Below are 22,870 nucleotides of genomic sequence, written 5' to 3'. Positions count from 1 at the left end.
ACAATGAATTACAGTAGTGCTGAATGAATGGAGAGATTATGGTCTTCCTTTTTGGCAGAAAGCAACTATTATAATAGCCTGAGTCAGGAGAGGGTCAAATTAAAACAGGTTTCAACAATGTGTCATGGTAGTAACACATGTGCAACAATGATTTTCAGAAGTTTGTATCTTGGTAAGTCCCAGCTGTTCTATACCTCCAAGTAGCAATATGTAAGTATACATAGTGTGTTCAGATGTTTTTGTACAATTATGCATTCTTCCACAGTTAATATCTAAACATTGGCAATTATATTAATTGAAAGAGGTCAGAACTCAGATATTACAGGTAAATGGTTTACTAAGGAAACGGTTTAATAGGGAAATATATTTAATGATGAAAAATGAGATGCTGGGAAATTTACAAACTCAGGATGACCTTTTGTTATTATAGGGAGTTAAGAGGTGAAACATGTATTTATCTTTAGTATTTAGAAGTAGAATATTTATAATATATAAAATTTAGTTGTATATTGACCTAATTATGATCACAAAATATCTCGAAGCTTCATATAAAATGGTCAAATCCCTCTTTATTATTCAGGGTCACAATTATTTTGAATATTTTCCATAGACATTTTTTAATTAAAAATTATTTTTCTTTGTTAATGAGGTTTGTATTCCTTTCTAGTAACCAGAAAAGCTCTATAATAACAGCACTCAAATATTCTTTCAAATTTTAGTGTCTTCCTCAAGAATTACTAATTCTCCACTCGATATATTATAGAAGAATATTTCACATTACATTAACTGTATGTGAAATTAATTCGATTTTTCTTTTTATTAAATAAGTTGAGGACCCATTAGAAATTTCAGTTTTTACATAATTAACGCTCTATTATTAACCTAATTCAAAACCCAAAATGAACAAAAGAAATTAGAAATTTTTTCCTACAACCAAAGTTAAGTGAATTTCAAGTACATTTCTTTATTCCTTTAAAAGTATTTACCATTGAAAAGAGAAAAATCAAAATTTCTCCCTTTAAGAAATATTTTCCACAAAAAACAAAGCAGTCATCAAATGTACAATTATGTACTTTATAATGAAACCTAGTTAAACCTATGGATAAAGGAATACAAGTTAGGATACTTGATTTTTTTTTTCAAATGTTAACATTTTAAATTTAGCTATCACATAAAAATTAACAAATTTTATTATTTGAGTTACCTTAGCTTTCAGTCAAGAACATATTGTTTTTTTTTATTTTTTTAACATTTATTCATTTTTGAGAAAAAGAATCAGAGCTCAAGCAGGGGAGGGGCAGAGAGAGAAGGAAACACAGAATCCAAAGCAGGCTCCAAGATCTGAGCTGTCAGCACAGAGCCCAACATGGAAATCGAACGCACACACCATGAGACCATGACTGAGCTAAAGTTGGACACTTAACCAATTGAGCCACCCAGGCGCCCAAGAACGTGTTTTTTACAAGGCCAGATTTGGAGACACTCTTTTCAAATAAACATAATACTACAAGCTACCTGAATTAGGAAAGCATTTTAACATTATTAGTAATTCCTACCTGGGTAAAGAAGGGTTCGTAAATCTCAACTCCTTTATCAGATCCTTGTAGTAACACCTCCTGACCACGTCTCCAGCTGTACCGTACAGGTGGATTGGAACTGGCAACACACCGGAGGAACACCGTTCTCTCATAGTAAAATTGTTCTTTAGCTTCACCTATACTTTGATGAACAGTTACTACTGGGTCATCCAAATCTAAAAAACAAAAAATAAAATAAACCAAGTGACAATGTTATGAGTTACATGGCTTTTATAAGTATTACACATAAGAAACCTAACCAAAGGTTCATTTTCATAATCAGTTTTACTGCTTATCTCTAGACTCGTTTTTTTCATTTAGTTTATTGAAATTGTTTAGAGAAAATTCCAATGATAGGCTGTAAAAACAAATAGAGCTATTTTTTAAGATTTCTACTTGTTGAGACAGTACACAGGACTTTGCATATTTCCAACACTTTCTAACAGCTGCATAGAACAGAGCTCCATGAGAGATCAGAATCCAAGACCCTTCAATTCAAGAGATTAGCCAAAACAACGACACAGGGACAGGGAAATATCAAGTGGCTCAACAGACTCTTTCCCTTAATCCCTTAACATCTTTTCTAAACATTTATAGCAGATATATTTAAATAAAAAAAATTATGTTTATAAACTATTATCATCTTTATAGTGAGAAAATATGATCTTTTAATTTTTTTTAATGTTCATGTACTTTTGAGAGACACAGAGAGGGACAGAGCATGAGTGGGTGAAGGACAAGAGAGAGAGGGAGACACAGAATCTGAAGCAGGCTCTAGGCACAGAGCCCAATGTGGAGCTCCAACTCACGGACAGTGAGACCATGACCTGAGCCGAAGTCAGACATCCAACCGACTGAGCCACCCAGGCGCCCCGAGAAAATATGATCTTAAACTAGGTTAAGTTCTTTCTTCATCTCAGATTTTATTTCCCAGATTACATTTGCTAATTTGAAATGTGCTAACAGAAGGTACTGTTAAAAGGCACTAATATTTCTACTACAGGATACTGAGATTAAATTTTTGCCATCTTACATGCATCTTAAAGAAGGGATATATACCACAGTGTTTAGTAAACAGTTTCTGGAAAAAAAATACATAAATATCTTGGGCTTTGTATGAACATGGGTTCATACAATCTTCGTATGAACCTGGGTTCATAGAGTCTTTCTCTCAACTACCCAACCCTACCATCATAGTGTGAAGGCAGTCAAAGACAGCTAATTAAATGAATGGTTGATTAACATTGCCGAGTCCCAGTAAAACTATTTACAAATGTAGGTGCCTAGACAGATTTGGCTCATGGGCCACAGCTTGCCATAGATTGTCAACCCCTGATCTGCCATATCCCAGTTTCTTTAATTAAGAGAAGAAGAAATTAGAAAGTAAACTTGCTTTAAAATAACAACTGTATTATATATTTGTTTTTTTTGTTTTTTTTTCTGTATTATATATTTGAAAGTCAATAAGAAAATAGATCTTAAAAGTTGTCATCACACACACAAAAGTATCTGTACCTCGTGCATGGTGATAGATGCTAACTAAACTTATTTTGGTGATCATTTTGCAATATGCACAAATATCAAATCATTGTGTGGTATACCTGAAACTGATATAATGCTATATGTCGATTATATCTCAACAACAAAAAAGAGGGAAAAAAAAAAACCCAACAACAACAACATGCTCTTGGTTCCAAATGCTAATAATATTAACGTAGTATATACTTACTAAGTATGATGCAAACTTTCGCTGTATTTAAATATTAATTTCACCCAGCTTTGCCCTTTTTGGCTTTGTACCCGAAAGATTACTTAATCTTTGTGGTCTTAAATTGCCTTACCAATAAAATGGGAATAATAATGGTACTATATAATTAAAGTTGTTGGAGAATTAAATGAGTTACTCCTCACAGCCTTGGGCACATAGTAGAAGCTCAATAAAAATTAGCTATTATTACTACTATTATCATTATTGGGTTTCATTTAGACTTCCATTAATTCCACATACTTTTCTTACCTTTACCTCAATTCACAATGCACAAAACTCTCATTTTAAATAGATAAAAATGCCATTTTGCCATTTGTTCAGACTACCAATTTTTTCTATAAGACAAATACTTTCATGTGAACACTGAAGAGAAGCTATTATATTTATAAATATTATATATTTATATACATATTATATATTATTGTTATATATTATATACATTAAATAAACATAAGAATAGTAAGGTGTGTGAGCATATGCCACCCAGAATAGTTAAAATGCAGTGTTCTTTAAAAAGATTCTTTGTGATGCATTAAAATAATAAAAAGTCAACAAAAGTCATGAAGTAATAGCAGCCCTAAGGAATCAAAGAACAGAATTCTCAAATTTCCCCAGTTTTAAAAAAGGTTTTTCCAAATGTGAACTGCTTGACAGCCCTACTTAAATTTCTAGTTTTGCAACATTCTGAGTTTTTTTTTCCAACATTAGAATCTTTTCACAGCTACCTCAAAGGCTTCTAATTTTAGTAGTATAAATTTACAGAACAACTGCTGCTTTTTGGTAAAATTGAAGGAACTTTCAGTTTAAATTCATTCTATTAGCTGTGCAAGGATACATGCCATCTGGTTTTAATAGTCAGTGTACTTAGGGATACCAGCATCATTATTATGAAATGTTTAAAGGTCTTGAGAATCTGTCAAATATTCGCTTACTTGGTGATTAGTCCTTCACATACAAATCAAATCCTTAGAGGAGATTGATTATATGAATTCAGCCTTAGTGACTTGAAAAAAAAAAGTATTGTGAATGGATTGTAAACAACTCATTTTTTTTTCTTAGACAAAACATAATTTCTTTTAGTCCTATCTCATTTTTAGGAGATATGATCTGGGTTATGTTGTAAAAACAAAATTCTGAAGCCAGAAAGTTTAGGGACAAAACAAGTGGATGGTAATCAATGCAACAACGATGATAGTCCCAGGCCTCCAAGTAGTTAACAATATTTTACTCTCCAACATGCATTTATTGACATATCCCTAGCTCTTTTCTTGTTAGGTGATGGTGTCAATAGACCAAACCTGAACAAACATTTAAACATGCTCTTCTCTGATCTATGTAAGTTTCAGGTCACTGGCCTTCTGAGAATCCAATCCTGTGACAATGTGCACTGAACATTGTATTGGCAGAATTATCTGTTGGATTCACCCATGTTTAGGAACTTCTACTTCACAAAGCTCCTAAATGACATATATATATATATATATATATATATATATATATATATCATATATATATTACATATATGATATATATATACTTATATAATATATTATTATATTATAAGGTATTATAATATAATATATATTACATTACATATATATATATATATATATTTTATTTAAAAACAAACATAACAAAGACAAGTCATGTTCTAGAAAGTCAAACAATGACATTCCTAAAAAAATATATTTTATATGTGTGGAGGGGTATGTTTATATTTATACACATATAAATATACTTACATGATATATAATTTTACCATATACATATAAATCACTTAAAACAGTACATATGTTTAACCTAAACTCTATATAGTCTTAGTGAATGTATACTGAATATGAGTATTTGTTGTAGGTCAGGTTTCTTGGAAAAGACTCTAAAAGAGAGGTATGTGTGCAGGAAGTATATTGAGAAGTACCTTCTAGATCAACACTTGATTGACAGACTTAGGATTGTTGGGGAGGAGAGTTGAGCTACAGCACAGTTATAACAAAGGTCTCAATAGCTCTATAGAAGTGATGGAGAGGTGAGGTCTTCTCACAGTTGTCCTGCCCTAAGGCAAGGGAGCTAAGCTTTATATACCCACCCCCTCCTCCTCAATCAGTCCTTCCCTCTGTGCTACTCCCACCTAGAAGGCATGACCTTGGGAGGGATAGCTCTATTAGGTTTAGGATAATTTCTTTTTAAAAAAAATTTTTTTTAGTTTATTTATTTTGAGAGAGAGAGAGAGAGAGAGAGAGAGAGAGAGAGAGAGATGGAGAGTGGCTTGAAGCAGGGAAAGGGCAGAGAGAGAGGGAGAGAGAGAATCCTAAATAGGCTCCATCCTCAGCACAGAGCCAGGGGCAGGGCTCAGGGCTTGATCTCAGGACTTAAAGATCATGACCTGAGCCAAAATCAAGAGTCAAAATCAACTGCACCCAGGGTGGTTTCTAAAGAAAGATTTAGCTGATAGCCATCAGCTGCTAAAACTCTCAGCAGTTGGAGGAATGAGTCCTTCAGTATCAAGGAAGGGATCTGGCTGCTGCATACAGCATCTGCTCACATCCACTTTCTAGTTATGATAATTCACTCTATCTGGGAAAAGCTACTCCAGGATGCTGGTTAGTCACCTTTCTGGGGAAAACTGTCAAAAGAAACTGTGGTGAGATGATATTCGTCATCTCTTTCTACTATTATCATTCTAAATTGCTCTCATCCTAGGCTAGTACAACTTTTGGTATAAGTAGATTCCCTTACTGAGGTTACCAGCCCTTCCTCACTGAGGATTTTGTGCACCAGGTCACCATGTCCTTCTCAAGCCATTACTGATGCACATTACTGATGTTTACCACCAAAATTGGTCAAGAGAAGACCAAGAAATGATTAAGTGGATCAACTGGGTATCAAACATATTATTTACTGTCTCACTGTGTAACAACATCCCTACCTCCAGCTGACCATAAGGGTCAGTTACTCCTTCCAGGATGGTGACTCCTCTTATTCCCTGTTTCCTAACATAGGAAACCTAAAGTAAATGAGTAGCAGCTATGGCTTAAAGATTAATGGGGCTCTTGATATATCACTTAATAAAAGCTTTTCCTCTTCTGAGAACTTAGGACTTCTAAACTGGCAGAACCCAGAGTTGGAAGGGAAACATGGATTCCCCAAGTGAGACACTGAATGTGATGTTAGTAAGTGGGGTCACTCCTTGGTTTTGAACCTATGTATTCTATAGAAAAAAAAAGCATTAGATAATAATGATCATTGATTTAGAATGTGTACTGTATCTTGGAGAATAGCACCCCTTTCTTAGCAGCCATTATCACTCTGAGACTCAGATGCCCGCTCCAAAGACCATTCTATCACTCTAGTAGGTTGGTATTTTTAGGTAATAAAGAATATATGACCAAGGAATCCCATGGCAATGTTCTCACTGCTATATCTTCACTGCTGCAAAATGTGCTTCTAGTCCCATGAGTGGTTAGGTAGGACCCTGTGTTGTGAATACAACATTCTAAAAGTCCTTGGGTAAGGTTGCTGCTGACTAAGGTCAACATAAACATCCACACCCAGATTACATGTTAAGTTCAGTCAAAATGATGCACTGTTACTTTTGGGTAATCAGGTCTAATGTAACCAACTTGCCACCAAGGGACTGGTTGGAATTTTGAAGGGCAGTACTTTTACTGTGTCAAGTGTTGGTCCCTGTTGCTGCCAGGTTAGATAATCAATAGTGGCAGTAGATAGATCGGCCTTCATGGATGAGGACCTATGTTTCAAGCTTATGCATAACCTCTATCCTTACCATTATGGGAATCCTATTCATGAGCCTGTTGTGCTACCTATGAGTAGCCAGTGACAGAAGCTGGCTGTTAACAACTGTCTTCACAACTCTGTCTGCTTCATCGTTTTGTGTTTCTTCTGTGATGGGTAACTTTTGGTCCTCGATAATATCCATTCAATAATTATCCACAATAATAATATGTCCAACAACCTACTCAAACAGATCTCTTTCCACACAAAGTGGTTGACCAGGTACACTACCCAAACCAAAGTTCTACCCATTAAGAATATTTTTCCTCATTCCTGTCTATCAGGGACATCCCAGAGTTGGGGCTCTAGTGAAGTAGCAGTCCAGTGTTTGACTTGCATACATATACTGAGCTGACCTATCACAAAAGCTTAGCCTTTTTTCTCCACCATCAACATATAAGTGACCCTCTATGTGGCCAGATATAGACTGACAAAGAGGAGTCAGTAAAACTGATAGATGCCATGGGGGCACATCCTTGTACAGCTTACTTGGGCCCTTTGCCCTGGCCTTGCCTCCTCCTGAATTTATTACTTCCATTTTATGATGAACTACTGATGGGTCTCAACTATTTTATGGCTTAATGTTGGTAGATCAGACAAAAGCCAACGTATGATTGGAATTTCAGACCACATGGTCATTTGATATTCCATATTCAGACACTCCATCTCTACCAATGCCCAGTAGCATACTAAGAGCTATTTTTATGATAGGGGCATAATTCTTAACTGAAGAAAGGATGATCTTACTAACAATCCTAGAAATTGAATTTATAATCCTCCTATTAGTATTGCTGTAAACCACACATCTTTTCTAGCACTGATATATCTAATATCATCGATTTTCCTGGGTTATGTGACTCAGGCACCAGGGTCACTTACATCACAGCATGGGAATACTACAGAACCATTTCCTACTTTGAGACACAGTTGAAGTCTATAGTTGAAGCCTTCCAAATCACCTGATAAATGGATTTAAATTATATTTACAAGTGTGAAATATGCTTCAGAACCCAAAGAGACTTAGCAAGCATTGTGTTTACTTCTGAAGGATGGGAATTGTGAGATGCAATAATTTGTGCCTTACTTTGGAGGCAACATCCTGGTAAGATACAACAACTGGATCTCTAAAATTTTATTAATACTGTGTGCCCCTGAATCTTCATAGGCTTATTTCAATCCTCTGGATTATGCATGTTTTACCAAGATATCCAATGTACTTAGCAATTCTTGTTTATCTGGACTAATCAACATAATCCCATCGATATAGTGGAACAATAACAAGTTCAACAGAATGTCCAGATGCTTATATCTCTTTGGATGACTCCTTATGAAAAGGAGTGTGAGAGTTAATTTAGTTTTAGGGCAAGACTGCCAATATATGCTATTGTCTGTCTCAAGTGAATGCAAATTATTTATGATTATCTTTCCTAACAGAAATGAAAAAGACCGCATTAAGTATATTACTGGCACACAGTATGTATCTGAGTCCATGTTATTCTACTCTAGCAAAACGAACTTATCTGGCATAAGCTGCAATAAGGGCACTGCTTAGATGAGTTTGTGGTAGTCATTTATCTTTCTCTGGGATCTCTCTGGTTTCATCAGGAGACAACATTGTCAGTAAGTAGAATGTGAGGTGGACCATCACCAGCATATCTTTTAGGATTTTAAAGATGGCATCAATCTGTGGTATTTCCTCTGGGATATATGATTACATTTGATAAATCTCACCTGAAAAATGGGGAAGTTTCAGAGGCTTCAACTTGGCCTTCTCACTAGGACAGCTCTTATCCCCAAAGCCAAGGAATCAATATGGAGGCTCTGCCAACTAGAAAATATGTCCATCCCAAGTACACAATTAGAGATGAGATAAATGATAACAAGGGGGATCTGTGGATTGTTTGACCCAATGTGAGCTAGCCATGGGCCACAACTGCATTTATTACCTGGTACCTGTATGCCCAACTCCAATGATATAAGAGCATGATAATTCTGTAGAATATCAGGTATCAAAGTCAACTTAGATCCTGTGTAACACACTCCTCAAAATGTTTCACAAGTCCCCTTTTCCTAGAAAATGGTTATTTAAGGAAGTGGATATAGGTTCTTTAAACAAAGAATTTTGAGAATCATTATACACTTCTTGTGGTGTTGTAGTGTTCTTTCTAGTGACTTAGTCTCCCCTTCAAAGAGTTCAAAGTCTGAAAATTACCTCAGTTGCAACAATTAGGCAAGGAATCATCATTTGTTTATTATGTGACCATATTCAGCCTCCTGATCATCCCTCTGATTTTTTTTAAATGTTTATTTATTTTGAAAGAGAGAGAGAGAGAGAGAGCAAACAGGGGAGATGCTGAGAGAGAGAGAGAGAGAGAGAGAGAGAGAATCCCTAGTGCTGTCAGTGTGGAGCCCAACATGGAGCTCAATCACACGAACCATGAGATCACGATCTGAGCTGAGACCAAGAGTCAGACGCTCAACCCACTGATCCACCCAGGCACCCCTGATTTCTTTAATAGCATAGACTGGATAATACCTTTGTTGAGTGTCCACTTATTTTGCTCTATGCAATGCTATATTTTATTGTTGGTCTCCAGGACCCCTGTGAGTCTAGAGCCCTGGGTGCATTTTAACTAGCTCCTCATTAAAATAACTGTGTGTCCACCTTGCTTGTGACAACTAAGCACTGCCACTTAGATTCTATTATTTTGAGATCTTGACATTTCCATTCCTATCAGGCAGTTCGGTTCTGTACTAGCATCTCTTACTATCAACATTTGCCTACAGAGAACAGACACCTAGGAACTTCTCAATGATGCTTGCCTCTCAGTCATCAGCACATTCTTATTGCTTTAGGGGTGTCCTTGAAGCCTTTATACAGATGATAGTGAGGGAATGATTTTTCTGGACTCTAACTGGTATATTCACTTTAGTATGTTCACATATCTGAGTCTTTTGACACCTTTTTCTACTGTATGCACAGCAGCTCTGGTATTTATACTTCTTTTAGTGGGAATGCTTGCTTTCCTCAAGTTTCCAACAGCTATCTGGCAGCAGCAACTCTCTCTTGCTATCCTTGCTAAGATGCTAAATTTTATATCATGGGAGAATACTATCATATCAATAAACTGTTATTCTCTATCCCCATTTGATCTTATGTATTCTCTATCCCCAAACTTATTCAATCTTATTCTCCATCCCACTTGATCCCGCAGCCTCAGAATCCAATTCCATACATGCTCTCCCAACGCCTACCAGTAAACATACTTCTGTGGCCACATGATGTCATCTGCTGACCCTATATATTGATCTGGAGGCCAGGAATGGAGGTGAGGGTATATCCTCAGGGGGAAGAAGTTTCTGAACCATCTTTAAGCAAGATTGACATAAAAGCCCTTAATTAGGAGGAATAGACCATTTCTGTAGGCCCAGAATGCTTATGGAGAACTAGGTTTCAAGGTTTCTGAGATCATTAACCCAAATGTACTCCAACCCTCCCCCCACCCCTGCAAATCAGAGTACCACTTGTTCTCAATCAGGGTTCAGACACTGGTTTAGCTGACTTGTCAGGGCTAAGGATTCAAGTTTCTGTAAAGCTCAGCTATATATTTAAGTAAATCCTAAGCCTTTTTTTTCAGCCTTTATGACCTTTGTCTAAAGAAGATGAACATTTCTTTATATTTTGGGAAGAAAGCCTTCTTATTCTCACACATCACCTCCAATTCATTATTATTTACATTCAGCCTTGCATTCTTTTTCTCCACTGGATAAATAGAATCCATGAGAAACAGATTCCATCATGCTTATAATAACTTTCCCCTGAATTCTACAAAAGCCAGAGATAGTGTATTCACAGTGCATTACATTCCACTGGTACCTATCCTTGTTCAACATCAGGGGTTTTAACAATTTCACCACTACAGCATTCAAGAGCTATCAGTTGTCCATCTACTACCAGCAATGGGGTCCTCATTGTCAGTAAGTTAGTGGGCTGATGGGTGATGTTTGTACCATTCTATTTTAGAGTCTATTTCCTCATACCATCTAGAATGACTCCTTGAAAATACGAGTCTTTGATGAAGACATGCACTCAGGAAACTTTTGAGGAGTGCCCCTAGGAACAATTTTTATGGTGGCTTGAAAAAAAATTAAAGGTAGGAAAGATTAGGCAGTGGGAGGAGTTAAACTGTGATGCATCACTACAAAGTCTCAAGATGATCCAGAAGGAGCTCTAGAGTTGCAATGGACTTTAAGTTGTCCCAAAAAAGTTGTTTTATAAAGGACACTGATTAGTCACTGGGTTAGGGCTTCCCTAGAGAGAAGACTTGACCTTGGGTTATGTAGCTCTTTCCATTTGAGGATAATTTCATGAGAGAGATTAACTTGAAAGTCAACAACTTTCACACCCAGGATTTAGAAGGAGTACTTGCTATACGTTTTATCCAAGGACCTTTAAGTTATCATTTCTAATTTTCTTCAATCTTTATACATAGTTTAAGTGACATAAGATCTCTCTCTATATTTATTTAATATTCAGTTTTCATACTAAGTGGCTTTGATGATATTACAAAAACACACTGTACTATTTTCTGTTATGGAACATATTTTATCTACACTTATTTATTCTCTTTAAAATAAATTTCTTTTAAATTTATAGGTTGAGTATGTGAAATTAAAACATGTAAAAATAGTATTCATTGACAAATGCAAAATATTCTTTTAAGTAAAGAGAATATGATTTTTATTATCTAAGAGAGGACAAAATTCTTCTCATTTATGAAATAATATAAATAACTGATATATGATTTGATACATGAATACTTGCTTCAAATATATTTTAATGACATAACTAATTTGGATTTCTATAAAATATATATATCTCTATGTACATATAAGATCCATATCTTAGTCATGTTTGTATTCCTTCAACCTGACATAATGGACATAAGTATTCTATAATGATCTAATGTATTAACACAAAGAAGATTAATCTGTAGTTAATATGATCAATGTCAATCTTTAGCAAGGCTACCCATACATAAAATAATCTAAGGGAAATTAGTTTTTTCCCCATAAACAGAATAGCTACTGCTGTCTAGCTGAAATAATTTTCTAGAGATTTTCTCTTTGGCTAAATAAACATGCCAGGAACTGCCAAATTGAAGTCATTTTAAGAAACAAAAATAGGGTATTTTTGTTTCTTAAAATGACTTTAATTTGGCAGTTCTTGGTTTCACTCTTATGTGGATCCTGAGAAACGTAACAGAAACCCATGGGGGAGGGGAAGGAAAAAAAAAAAAAAAAAAAGGAGGTTAGAGTGGGAGAGAGCCAAAGCATAAGAGACTGTTAAAAACTGAGAACAAACTGAGGGTTGATGGGGGGTGGGAGGGAGGGCAGGGTGGGTGATGGGTATTGAGGAGGGCACCTTTTGGGATGAGCACTGGGTGTTGTATGGAAACCAATTTGACAGTAAATTTCATATATTAAAAAAAAAAAAGAACTTGAATCAGGCCCTGGACATAATACTACAAGTTAATTTAATGCATGTTAAGGGGAAAAGTCAGGAAATAGATACTCTAAGCTGTGAACTCAGTATCTGGAGGAAGGAAGAAAAGGAAGGAAAGAAGTAACCTAGATTTATCTCTGATAACACAGAACCAAATGAATTTTCACTTTCTACAATTAGTATTGCTTAAATTTTTATCTTTTTTTTTAAGTTGTATTCATTCAAGTAATCTCTACACCCGATGTGTGACTCAAACTCACAACCCTGAAAGAGTCGCACACTCTTCCAATTGAGCCAGACAGGCACCCCTCTTTAAATTTTTATAATAAATATTTTAACTGGTTAGAAAAAAAAAAAGAAACAAAAATATATACAGTGATAGAAGTTACCTTTCTTAATCCTAGAAACTTGCATGAACTGTACTGGGTGACTGATTAAATAGAGAGCTGAGAGAAAGAAGAGATTGAGACAAGGACTTGGCTTGGGCAGTTGGGTAGAAGGTACAGTAACAGAAATAAAATATAAAGTAAACCTGTTCCTGGCCAGAGGAGACAAGGCAGGAGATTATGGAAGATGAAGAACCTGTTTTGTTTAAATCATGTCGAATGTCAAGCACCTACTGCTCTACTAGTTATAAGGCACATAGACTATACATTAAGAAGAATAAGAAGTCTGGGTTGCAGATACAGATTTGTGAGTCATCAATATGCTACGTGAGGGATGAGACCATTCAAGAAGTGTGCAGAAGGAAGGCAGGGAAGGTTCAAGGATAGAGCATGGGCAACACCAAATTGAGGAAAAAAGAAGGAAAGAATTAGGAAAAAAAACCTGAAAAAGTGATGAGGAGGGTAGAGACAAAACAAATCAATGGGAAACAAAATAAATTCAAAAGGTCAGTCCACTCCCATGGAAGAGTTAGAAACCAGAATAAATGGTGAAAAGAATCAACGTAAAAATAGAACTGAAAAGTGACTTGAAATTTGGCAAGAAATAGGTTACTGGTAGCCTTCATCATAGTTTTGTCAGAGGAGTAATAGAATTGATAGTCATTTTCCTGTGCCTTAAAGCACTGAAAGCCAGTAAAAATATGGAAAGATTCATAGATATGAATCTTCAAGGAACTTGGCTTTCACGACGAGTTAGAGGAGTAGCTATAAGACAGCACTTGATCATAGGAGTCCTGCTCTGTTTTCGTTGTTTTGTTTTCCTTGAAGCCAAAAGATATATATTTAAGTCCCAATAGAAAAGAGCTAGGAATTTATAAGGAAAAAAATAAGAACAATAGGGAGCTTTATAAAAATGGTCAATATGTGAACTATTTTAATGGTATAATTATATAGATTTTTACAAATCAACATCATTTAAGATTTATCAATAGTTCATCCTTGTTTTTTATCCTTTCTTGGCCTTTTGGCTAAGATCAAGTGTAGTGCATCCTTGTTTTTAAGAAATATTTATTCAAGCTTCCAATCTTTTAGATTAGAAAACTTGGAAGTGTTTTTTACACCCTCCCTATTTTTTTAATGAAGGCATAGATTTTCTCCTTAAAAAATTCAAAATTATTGCTTATATATTAGATAGTCCTGTTTGAAATAAGATTCACTAAAGCATGGGAGCATTTGTTTAGTCTACTCTCCACTTAAACTGGGGTACTCTAGTTACATAAAAGAGTTAACTCATCTCCCAGCATGCACTGGCACAATTAATCTACATATTCATGGTTAATCAGTTATTAACTGCCACTGAAGTCACGGGATATAGTTACAAGTTAAAGAATCAATTAATCTCAAAAATAATCACAGCAGAGGCATGTTTTCCACAGGGCTTTATTCCACCATTTGGTCCAATTTTTCTGTCTTTAATCTTTGAATTAAACCAAATGAATCTAAAAACCCAGATGGCAGACATACTAAATACCGCACTGGATGTCATCTTCCCCTCTGGGAAGTGCTAGAAATCTTAAAAATCCTATGCATAAAAAAAATCTGACTGTGTTTTCTCAAGGAAAATAACCACTCAATACTCTTGGAGGCACTAAAGCTAGTCAAGTATATTATTTCTCATTTAATGGGTAAGAATTTATGTTACTAGTATAGCTATAGGATGAATATACATAACAATAAATAATGCTAACTAACCTGAATAAAATTAGGTTGCCTTGAAGTTACAAAAAAGAAAAACTTACTAAATAATTGTTAGATATACCAACAATCAAGCACAAGTTACCTTAGTATAAATAAAGCATCAATGTCAAAGATTTGTAGCACTTTCTGTAGGTATCAATAAAAAAGCACCATTTGATAAATCAATGAGAAATTATGTGCAAGTACTGAGGACAAGAAAAGTTTCAAATCTTTCCCTACATATTTTTTTCTGTCTAATGACTAATTTTATCTGATACCCCATTAAAAAAAAGGACAAAAAATGAGTAATTGACACCAAGTTCTCAAAATGGCACATTTATAAGAGTGAAGCTATCTATAAGATTTAGACTCGTTATCTGAAATTTTGTTCTTACAGATCTACTTACACATAAATTGCATCTTCTAAAGTTTTTAACTTTTGTTAAGTTTTTTCATTTTAATTCCAGTATAGTTAACATACAGTGCTACATTAGTTTCAGTTTTAAAATATAGTGATTCAACAATTCTAGACATTGCTCAATGTTCATCAGGATTAAGTGTACTATTTAATCATCTATTTCACCCATCTCCCCCTCTAGCTCCCCTCTGGTAACCACCAGTTTGCTCTCTATAGTTTAAAAGTCTGTTTTTTGGTTTGTCTCTCTCTCTTTGTCCTTTGTTAATGTGCTTTGTTTCTTAAATTCCACATATGAATGAAACCATCTTTCTTTGGCTGACTTAATTTCACTTAGCATTACACTCTGTAGCTGCATCTATGTTGTTTCAAATAGCACAATTTCATGATTTTTTAATGGCTAATATTCCATTATGTGTATGGAATATACATTGTGTGAACATTATATAATAACATATTCTTTATTCATTCATCTATTGATGGACATGTTAGTTGCTTCCATAATTTGGCTATTGCAAACAATGCTGCAATAAACACAGAGATGTATGTATCCCCTTGAATTAGTGTTTCTGTATTTTTTGGGTAATACCCAGCAGTATAATTACTGGACTGTAAGGTAGGTCTATTTTTAAATTTTTGAGGACTCTTCATACTGTTTTCCAGAGTAGCTGCACCACTTTGCATTCCTACCAGCAGTGCACAATGGTTCTTTTTTCTCCACATCCTTGCCAACACTTGTTGTTTCTTGTGTTTTTATTTTGGCTACTCTGATGGGTGTGAGGTGATATCTCACTGTAGTTTTGATTTGCATTTCCCTGATGATGAGTGATGTTGAGCATTTTTTCATGTGTCTTTTGACCATCTATATTTCTTCTTTGGAGAAATGTCTGCTCATGTATTCTCATTTTTAAGTGGAATATTTGTTTTTTGGTGTGTTGAGTTGTATCACTTCTTTATATATTTTAGAAACTTACCCTTTATTAAATATGTCATTTGCAAATATCTTCTTCACATTCAGCAGGTTGTCTTACAGTTTTGTTGATTGTTTCCTTCACTGTGCAGAAGCTTTTTATTTTGATGTTGTACTAAGTTTATTTTTGCTTTTCTCTCCCTTACCTCAGGAGACATATATGTAAAAAAAAAAAAAAAAAAAATGTTACTACTGTCAGTGTCAGAGAAATTACTTCCTGAGCTCTCTCCTAGGATTTTTATGGCTTTAGGTCTCACATTTAGATCTTTAGTCCACTTTGAGTTTATTTTTTTATGGTGTAAGAAAGTGGTCCAGCTTCTTCATTCTTTTGCATGTAGCTGTCCAGTTTTCTGAACACCATTTGTGGAAGAGAGAGTCTTTTTCTCATTACATATTCTTGCCTCCTTTGTCAAAGATTAATTGACCATACAATTGTGGGTTCATTTCTAGGCTTTCTATCCTGTTTTATTTGATCTATATGTCTATTTTTGTGCCAGTACCATACTCTTTTGATTACTACAACTTTATATAACTTGAAATATGGAATTTTTATACCTCCAGCTTTGTTCTCCTTTTTCAAGACTGTTTTGGCTGTTCAGGCTCTTTTGTGATACCATACAAATTTTAGGATTATTTGTTCTAGTTCTATGAAAAATGCTGTTGGTATACTGATAAAGATTGCATTAAATCTGTAGATTGCTTTGAGTAGGACAGACATTTTAACAATATTTGTTCTTCTAAGCCATGAGCATGGGACACCTTTCATTTGTGTTATTTTCAATTTTTTTCATCATTGCTATATAGTTTTCAGAGTATAGATCTTTCATTTCCTTGGTTACATTTATTCCCAGCTATTTTATTACTTTTGGTGTAATTATAAACATTTTTGCTTCTTAATATCTCTTGCTGTTGATTCATTATTAGTGTATAAAATATTCAATGGATTTCTATACACTAATTTTTTATCCTGTGACCTTACTGAGTTCATTTATCAATTGTTTTATTTATTTATTTATTTATTTATTTATTTATTTATTTATTTTATTATTCTTTTTTTTTTTTTTGTGGACCCTTTAGGGTTTTGTATAGAGAGTAACATGCCATCTGCAAATAGTGGAAGTTTTACTTCTTCCTTGAAATTTGGATGTCTTTTATTACTTTTTCTTATCTAAATGCTGTGGCTAGGATTTCCAGTACTATAGTGAATAAAACTGGTGAGACTGGGGGGTACCTGGGTGGCTCAGTCGGTTAAGTGTCTGACTCATGACTGTTTATTTCAGCTCAGGTTATGATCTCACAGTTCGTGAGTTTGAGCTGTTTTGGGTTCTGCACTGACAGTGTGGAGCCTGCTTAGGATTCTCTCTCTCTCTCTCTCTCTCTCTCTCTCTCTCTCTCTCCCCCCCTCTATCTCTGGCTCTCCTCTTCTCCGTATCTTTCTTTCAAAATAAATGAATAAACATTAAAAAAAAAAACTAGTGAGATTGGACTACTTTGTTTTGTTTGTGATCTTAAGAGAAAGTACTAAGTTTTTCACCATTGGGTACAATGTTAGCTGTAGGTTTTTCATATATGGCCTTTATTATGTTGAAGTATGTTCCCTCTAAACCAAATTTGTTGAGGGTTTTTATCATTAATGGATGTTGTACCTTGTCAAAAATTTTTTGGCATTTATTGATATGATCATAAGTTTCTTTTTAAAAAAGTTTTTTTAATGTTTACTTTTTGAGAGAGAGAGACAGAGTGTGAGTGGGGGAGGGTCAGAGAGAGAGGGAGACACAGAATCCGAGGCAGGCTCCAGGCTCTGAGCTGTCAGCACAGAGCCCAACGCAGGGCTTGAACTCACAGACTGTGAGATCATGACCTGAGCCGAAGTCGGACGCTCAACTGACTGAGCCACCCAGGTGCCCCATTCCTTTTTATTTCTTGTCAGTTTTCTTTTCATTTCTTTTTTAAAATACATTAATGTTTAAAATAATTTTAACCTTATTTATTTTGAGAGATACAGAGATGGTGTGAGTATGAGTGGGGCACAGAGAGAGAGAAAGAGGGAGAGAATCCCAAGCAGAGAGAGAATCTGTCCGCACAGAGCCCAATGTGGAGCTCGAACTCACAAAACCAGGAGATTATGACCAGATCTGAAATCAAGACTCAGACACTTAACTGACTTAACTCTCCCCTTTTATTCCTGATTTGATTTAATTTGAGTCCTTTCCAACCCTCCCCCCCACCCCAGGTCTGGCTAAATGTTATTGATTTTGTTGATATTTTCAAAGAACCAGCTCCTGGTTTCACTGATCTGTTTTACTTTTTAAGTAAAACTGTTTTATTTGTTTTGTTTTGTTTTTAGTTTCTTATCATTTTTTTCTGCTCTAATATTTATTAATGGCTTCCTTCTACTGGTTTTGTGTTTTGTTTGTTCTTTCTCTAGCTCTGTTAGGTATAAGGTTAGGTTGTTTATTTGAGATTTTTCTTGCTTCTTGGGGTAGGCTTGTATTGCTATAAATTTATATTTTCTGGAAGAAAATTCTAAGAGAAATTTATAGCATGCATACCAAAGATTTTGGACTATTGTATTTTTACTTTCACTTATTTCCACGTATTTTTGTTTCTTTTTAGATTTCTTGGTTGACCCATTCACTGTTTAGTAGCATATTATTTAGCCTCTGTATTTGTGCTCCTTCCAGATTTTCAAGTTAATTTCTAGCTCCATAGTATTGTCGTCAGAACAGATGCATGGAGTGACTTTGATCTTTTTGAATTTGTTAAGACTTGTTTTGTGGCCTAATATGTGATCTATTCAGGACAATGTTCACTGTTTACCTGAAAAGAATGTGTATTCTGCTGTTTTAGGATGGAATGTTCTACATGTAACTGTTAAAAGTCATCCGGTCCAATGTGTCATTCAAGGACACTATTTCCTTTCTGATTTTCTACTGGACATCTATACAATGATGTAAGTGGGGTATTAAAGTCCCTTACAATTGTATTATGGATCACTTTCTTTATGTTTGTTATTAACTGCTTTAAATGTTTGGGTGCCTTCATATTGGGTGTAAAAACGTTTATAATTGTTATATCTTCTTGCTTGCTTGCTCCCCTAATGATTATATTGTGTCCTTCTTTATCTCTTGTAACAATCTTTCTTTCAAAGTCCATTTTGTGCCATATAAATATTACTACCCTGGCTTTCTTTTCACATCCATTTCCATGATAAATGCTTTACCATCCTTTCAATATCAATGTGAATGTGTCTTTTGCTCTGAAATGAGTCTCTTGAAGGTAGTAGATACATGGGTCTTGCTTTTTTATCCATTTTGTCACCCTATGTCTTTTGATTGGAGTGTTTAGTCCATTTACATTCAAAGTAATTATTGATAGGTATTTATTTATTGCTATTTTGTTACTTGTTTTATGATTCTTTTTGGTTTTTCTCTATTTCTTTCTTCTCTTTATATGTTCTCTTAAAAATAGTTGGCTTTCTTTAATGATACACTTGGATTCCTTTACTTTTTGCATATCTATTACAACGTTTGTGATTACCATTCGGTGTGCATGTAACATCTTATGTATACAACAGTCTATATGAAGTTGATGGTCACTTAAGTTTGAACTCATTCATTACTCCTCTCTCCCCTACATTTTAGGTATATGGTGTCATACTTTATATCCTTTTATGTTGTGAGTCTCTTGACTGATTTTTACAGATATACTTATTTTTACTGCTTTTCTGCTTCTTACTTTTCCTACTCTTGCTTATGGTCTTTTCTTTCCACTCAAAGAGTCCTCTTTAACATTTTTTGCAGGGCTGGTTTGGTGGTCATGGATTCCTTTCACTTTTATCTGCAGAACTCCTTATCCTTCTATTCTGAATGACAGCCTTGCTGGATAGAATATTCTTGGTTGCAGATTTTTTCCTTTCAGCACTTTGAATGTATCATGCCACTCCCTCTAGCCTGAAAAGTTTCTGCTGAAAAATTAGCTGATAGCTTTACAGGGTTTCCCTTGTATGTAATGCTTTTACTTTCTCTACCTTTAAAATGCTCTCTTTATCATTACTTTTTGCTGTCTTCATTACTATCTGTCATAATATGGACCTAATTGAATTAATTTTATTGGGGGATCTCTGTGCCTGGATGCGGATTTGTTTCCTTCTCCAGATTAAGGAAGTTTTCAGTTATTATTTCTTCAAATAAATTTTCTTCCCCCTTTTCTTCCTCTTCTTCTTCTGAGATCCCCATAATGTGAATGTTATTAAATTTTATGGTGGCATTGAGTTCCCTAAATCTGTTCTCACTTTGCCATTTTTTTTTTTTTCTCTCACTTGCTCAGCTTGATTATCTTCCATTACTCTGTCCTTTAGGTCCCTGATTTATTCTTCTGCTTCCTCTACTCTACTATTTATTCCAACAAGTGTATTTTAAATTTCATTTATTGTGTTCTTATCTCTGATTCTTTTTTAAATCTCATTGAAAGATCTCACTGATGTCCTCCACTCTTTTCCTAAATCTAATGAGCATATTTATGAACATTACTTTGAATTCTTTATCAGGCATATTATTTATCTCCATTTCACTTAGGTCTCTTACTGTGATTTTGTCCCGTTCTTACATTTGAGACATATTCCTTTGTCTCCTCGTTTTGTCTAGCTCTCTGTGTCTGTTTCTGTATGTTAGGAAAGACAGCTACATCTCCTGCATTAGAAAATAATGGCTTTATGAAGAAGAAGTCCTGTATTACCCTGCATTGCAGTGTCCCCTATTTACCAGAATCTGGCACTTCAGGGGTGTCTCCTATGGGTGATATGTGTGCCCTGCTGTTGTGGGTAAGTTGCTTTTTCCTTTAGTCCAGTCACCCGCAGTGGATTTTTTGTTTGTTTGTTTGCCTGTTGTGGGTAGTGTTTAGTTCCTGTGGTGTTAGTGGGCCAGTCTGAGGATGTCTAGGGCTTGATTTTAGTCAGACCAGGTGTTTTCCAGAGAATCAGTACCACAGTACCAGCAAACGTTTGGGAGTTTTCCCTGTATTGTCCACTGATGAGCTTTCATTGGTAGATAGGTCCTCATCTTCTACTATTAAAAAAAAAAAAAAGTAACCACATGCTTTATAGCTTGATGATATTATATCTGATGATCTTATATATCATCCTGCAGAAACAGTTTTTGAACTTTCAGATGTTCTAAAAATTATTTCAGGATTTTCTTTTTATTTCCTCCTTGCCCATTTTCTAAGAGACACATGAAAAATGAGAAAAATAAAGAATCTGAAGTTTTAAAATTTTATACACACACAATGGTAATTCATGTGTTTACAATATATACATTTATATACTCATTATAAATAACATATTATAAGCATGTTATATACATTATATAATATTTATAGGTATATACTATGATATATATATATATATATATATATATACATACATATGTATATATATATATTTGTTTCAATCTTTTTCTTCTAAATGCTTGCCTCTCACTCCACTCTCTTCTTTCATACCCTCACCTCCCCACATACTGCATGTTAATATCATGGTATTCTACATTTTTGTTCAGACTCATATATTCATATATATAAAAATATGCACATATATGCAGACACACACACATATTTGGGTGTGTAGTTTCATTTGTCTTTCCAGGAAAATTAATCATATAACACATTTAAAAAAATATTTTTCTCATGCAAAGTAACTCATGGAAATCCTTCCAAAGTAGAGCTCTTATCTATCTATCTATCTATCTATCTATCTATCTATCTATCTATCTTAGTTATACTATATCCCTGGCCATGAATTCATGTAATTTATTCAAGTATTTCCCTATTGTGTGCATTGATTTTATTTCCAGTTTTTTGTCTCTCTGAACAATTCCATAGTAATGGTCTCTGAATATGTATTTTCAAACTGATGGCTTTATTTGATGGGAATAATTCTTATAAACATGAAACTGACTTGTAAGTAGTTTTAACTGAAATTTTGTCCTGTTTCTTTCCAGAAGAAATGTATGTTTCATGACACGCATGTGAGTATCATTTTTCCTACCTCTCAGCTATGATAGATTTTTTTTTGTTCTGAATTTTTATGCACTATGATTGTATTAGGTAGTAGTTCATTATCACTTTATGTTGCACTTCCATGACTACATCTTATTCTGAGTCTTTTAATTTGGTAAATAGTTACATAGACTTTTTCTTTCATCAACTACCAATTCATATCCTTTGTCTATTTTTCTTTCCATTAGTTGTACTTCAAAAACATTAAAATGTCTTTATATATTATATATTATAACCTTTTGATTATTATTTTTCTATGAATTTTGTTTGATATCTTTTCCTAAACAACATAATTTTTGTATAACATAAATTATTATCTTTTTTTTTGGATTTTTGGTTGTTAAAGTATGGCAAATTATGCCCACTTTTCCCCTAAATTGCACATGAAGTCTTTACTCCATTAAGAATCATATTTTGGCAGTGCCTGGGTGGCTTAGTGGGTTGAGCATCTGACTCTTGATTTTGGCTGAGGTCATGATCCCAGGGTTGAAGGATCACACTGAGAGTGGAGCCTGCCTGATATTCTCTCTCTTTCTCTCTCTCTCTCTCTTATCGTCTGCCCGCCCCTCTCCCTCACTTGCTCTCTTTCTCTAAAATCAAAATTTAAAAAAAATAAAAGAATTGAATTTTGAATATCATGTAATTTAGAGGTCTAATTGTTTTTT

At 34.5% G+C, this 22,870-nt stretch overlaps 1 protein-coding gene and 1 pseudogene across 1 annotated transcript in view; one reads left to right on the top strand and one right to left on the bottom strand.

Moving 5' to 3' along the window:
- LOC125910313 (MAM domain-containing glycosylphosphatidylinositol anchor protein 2) overlaps positions 1–7,083 on the bottom strand; it is a 331,066-nt gene extending 323,983 nt beyond the window's left edge. Inside the window, exons 1-2 of the mRNA XM_049614096.1 lie at positions 6,966–7,083; positions 1,557–1,753 (exon numbers count right to left, since the gene is read on the bottom strand). Of these exons, the coding sequence (XP_049470053.1) occupies positions 1,557–1,753; positions 6,966–7,083 (315 nt within the window). The remainder of the gene's footprint in view (positions 1–1,556; positions 1,754–6,965) is intronic.
- A 6,954-nt stretch (positions 7,084–14,037) lies between these two features.
- LOC125910655 (uncharacterized) lies at positions 14,038–14,182 on the top strand (annotated as a pseudogene).
- The last annotated feature ends 8,688 nt before the right edge of the window (positions 14,183–22,870 follow it).

The sequence above is a fragment of the Panthera uncia genome (genome assembly GCF_023721935.1).
Source record: "Panthera uncia isolate 11264 chromosome B3 unlocalized genomic scaffold, Puncia_PCG_1.0 HiC_scaffold_1, whole genome shotgun sequence".
Taxonomy (NCBI): domain Eukaryota; kingdom Metazoa; phylum Chordata; class Mammalia; order Carnivora; family Felidae; genus Panthera; species Panthera uncia.
This window is presented reverse-complemented; position numbering and strand designations above follow the sequence as displayed.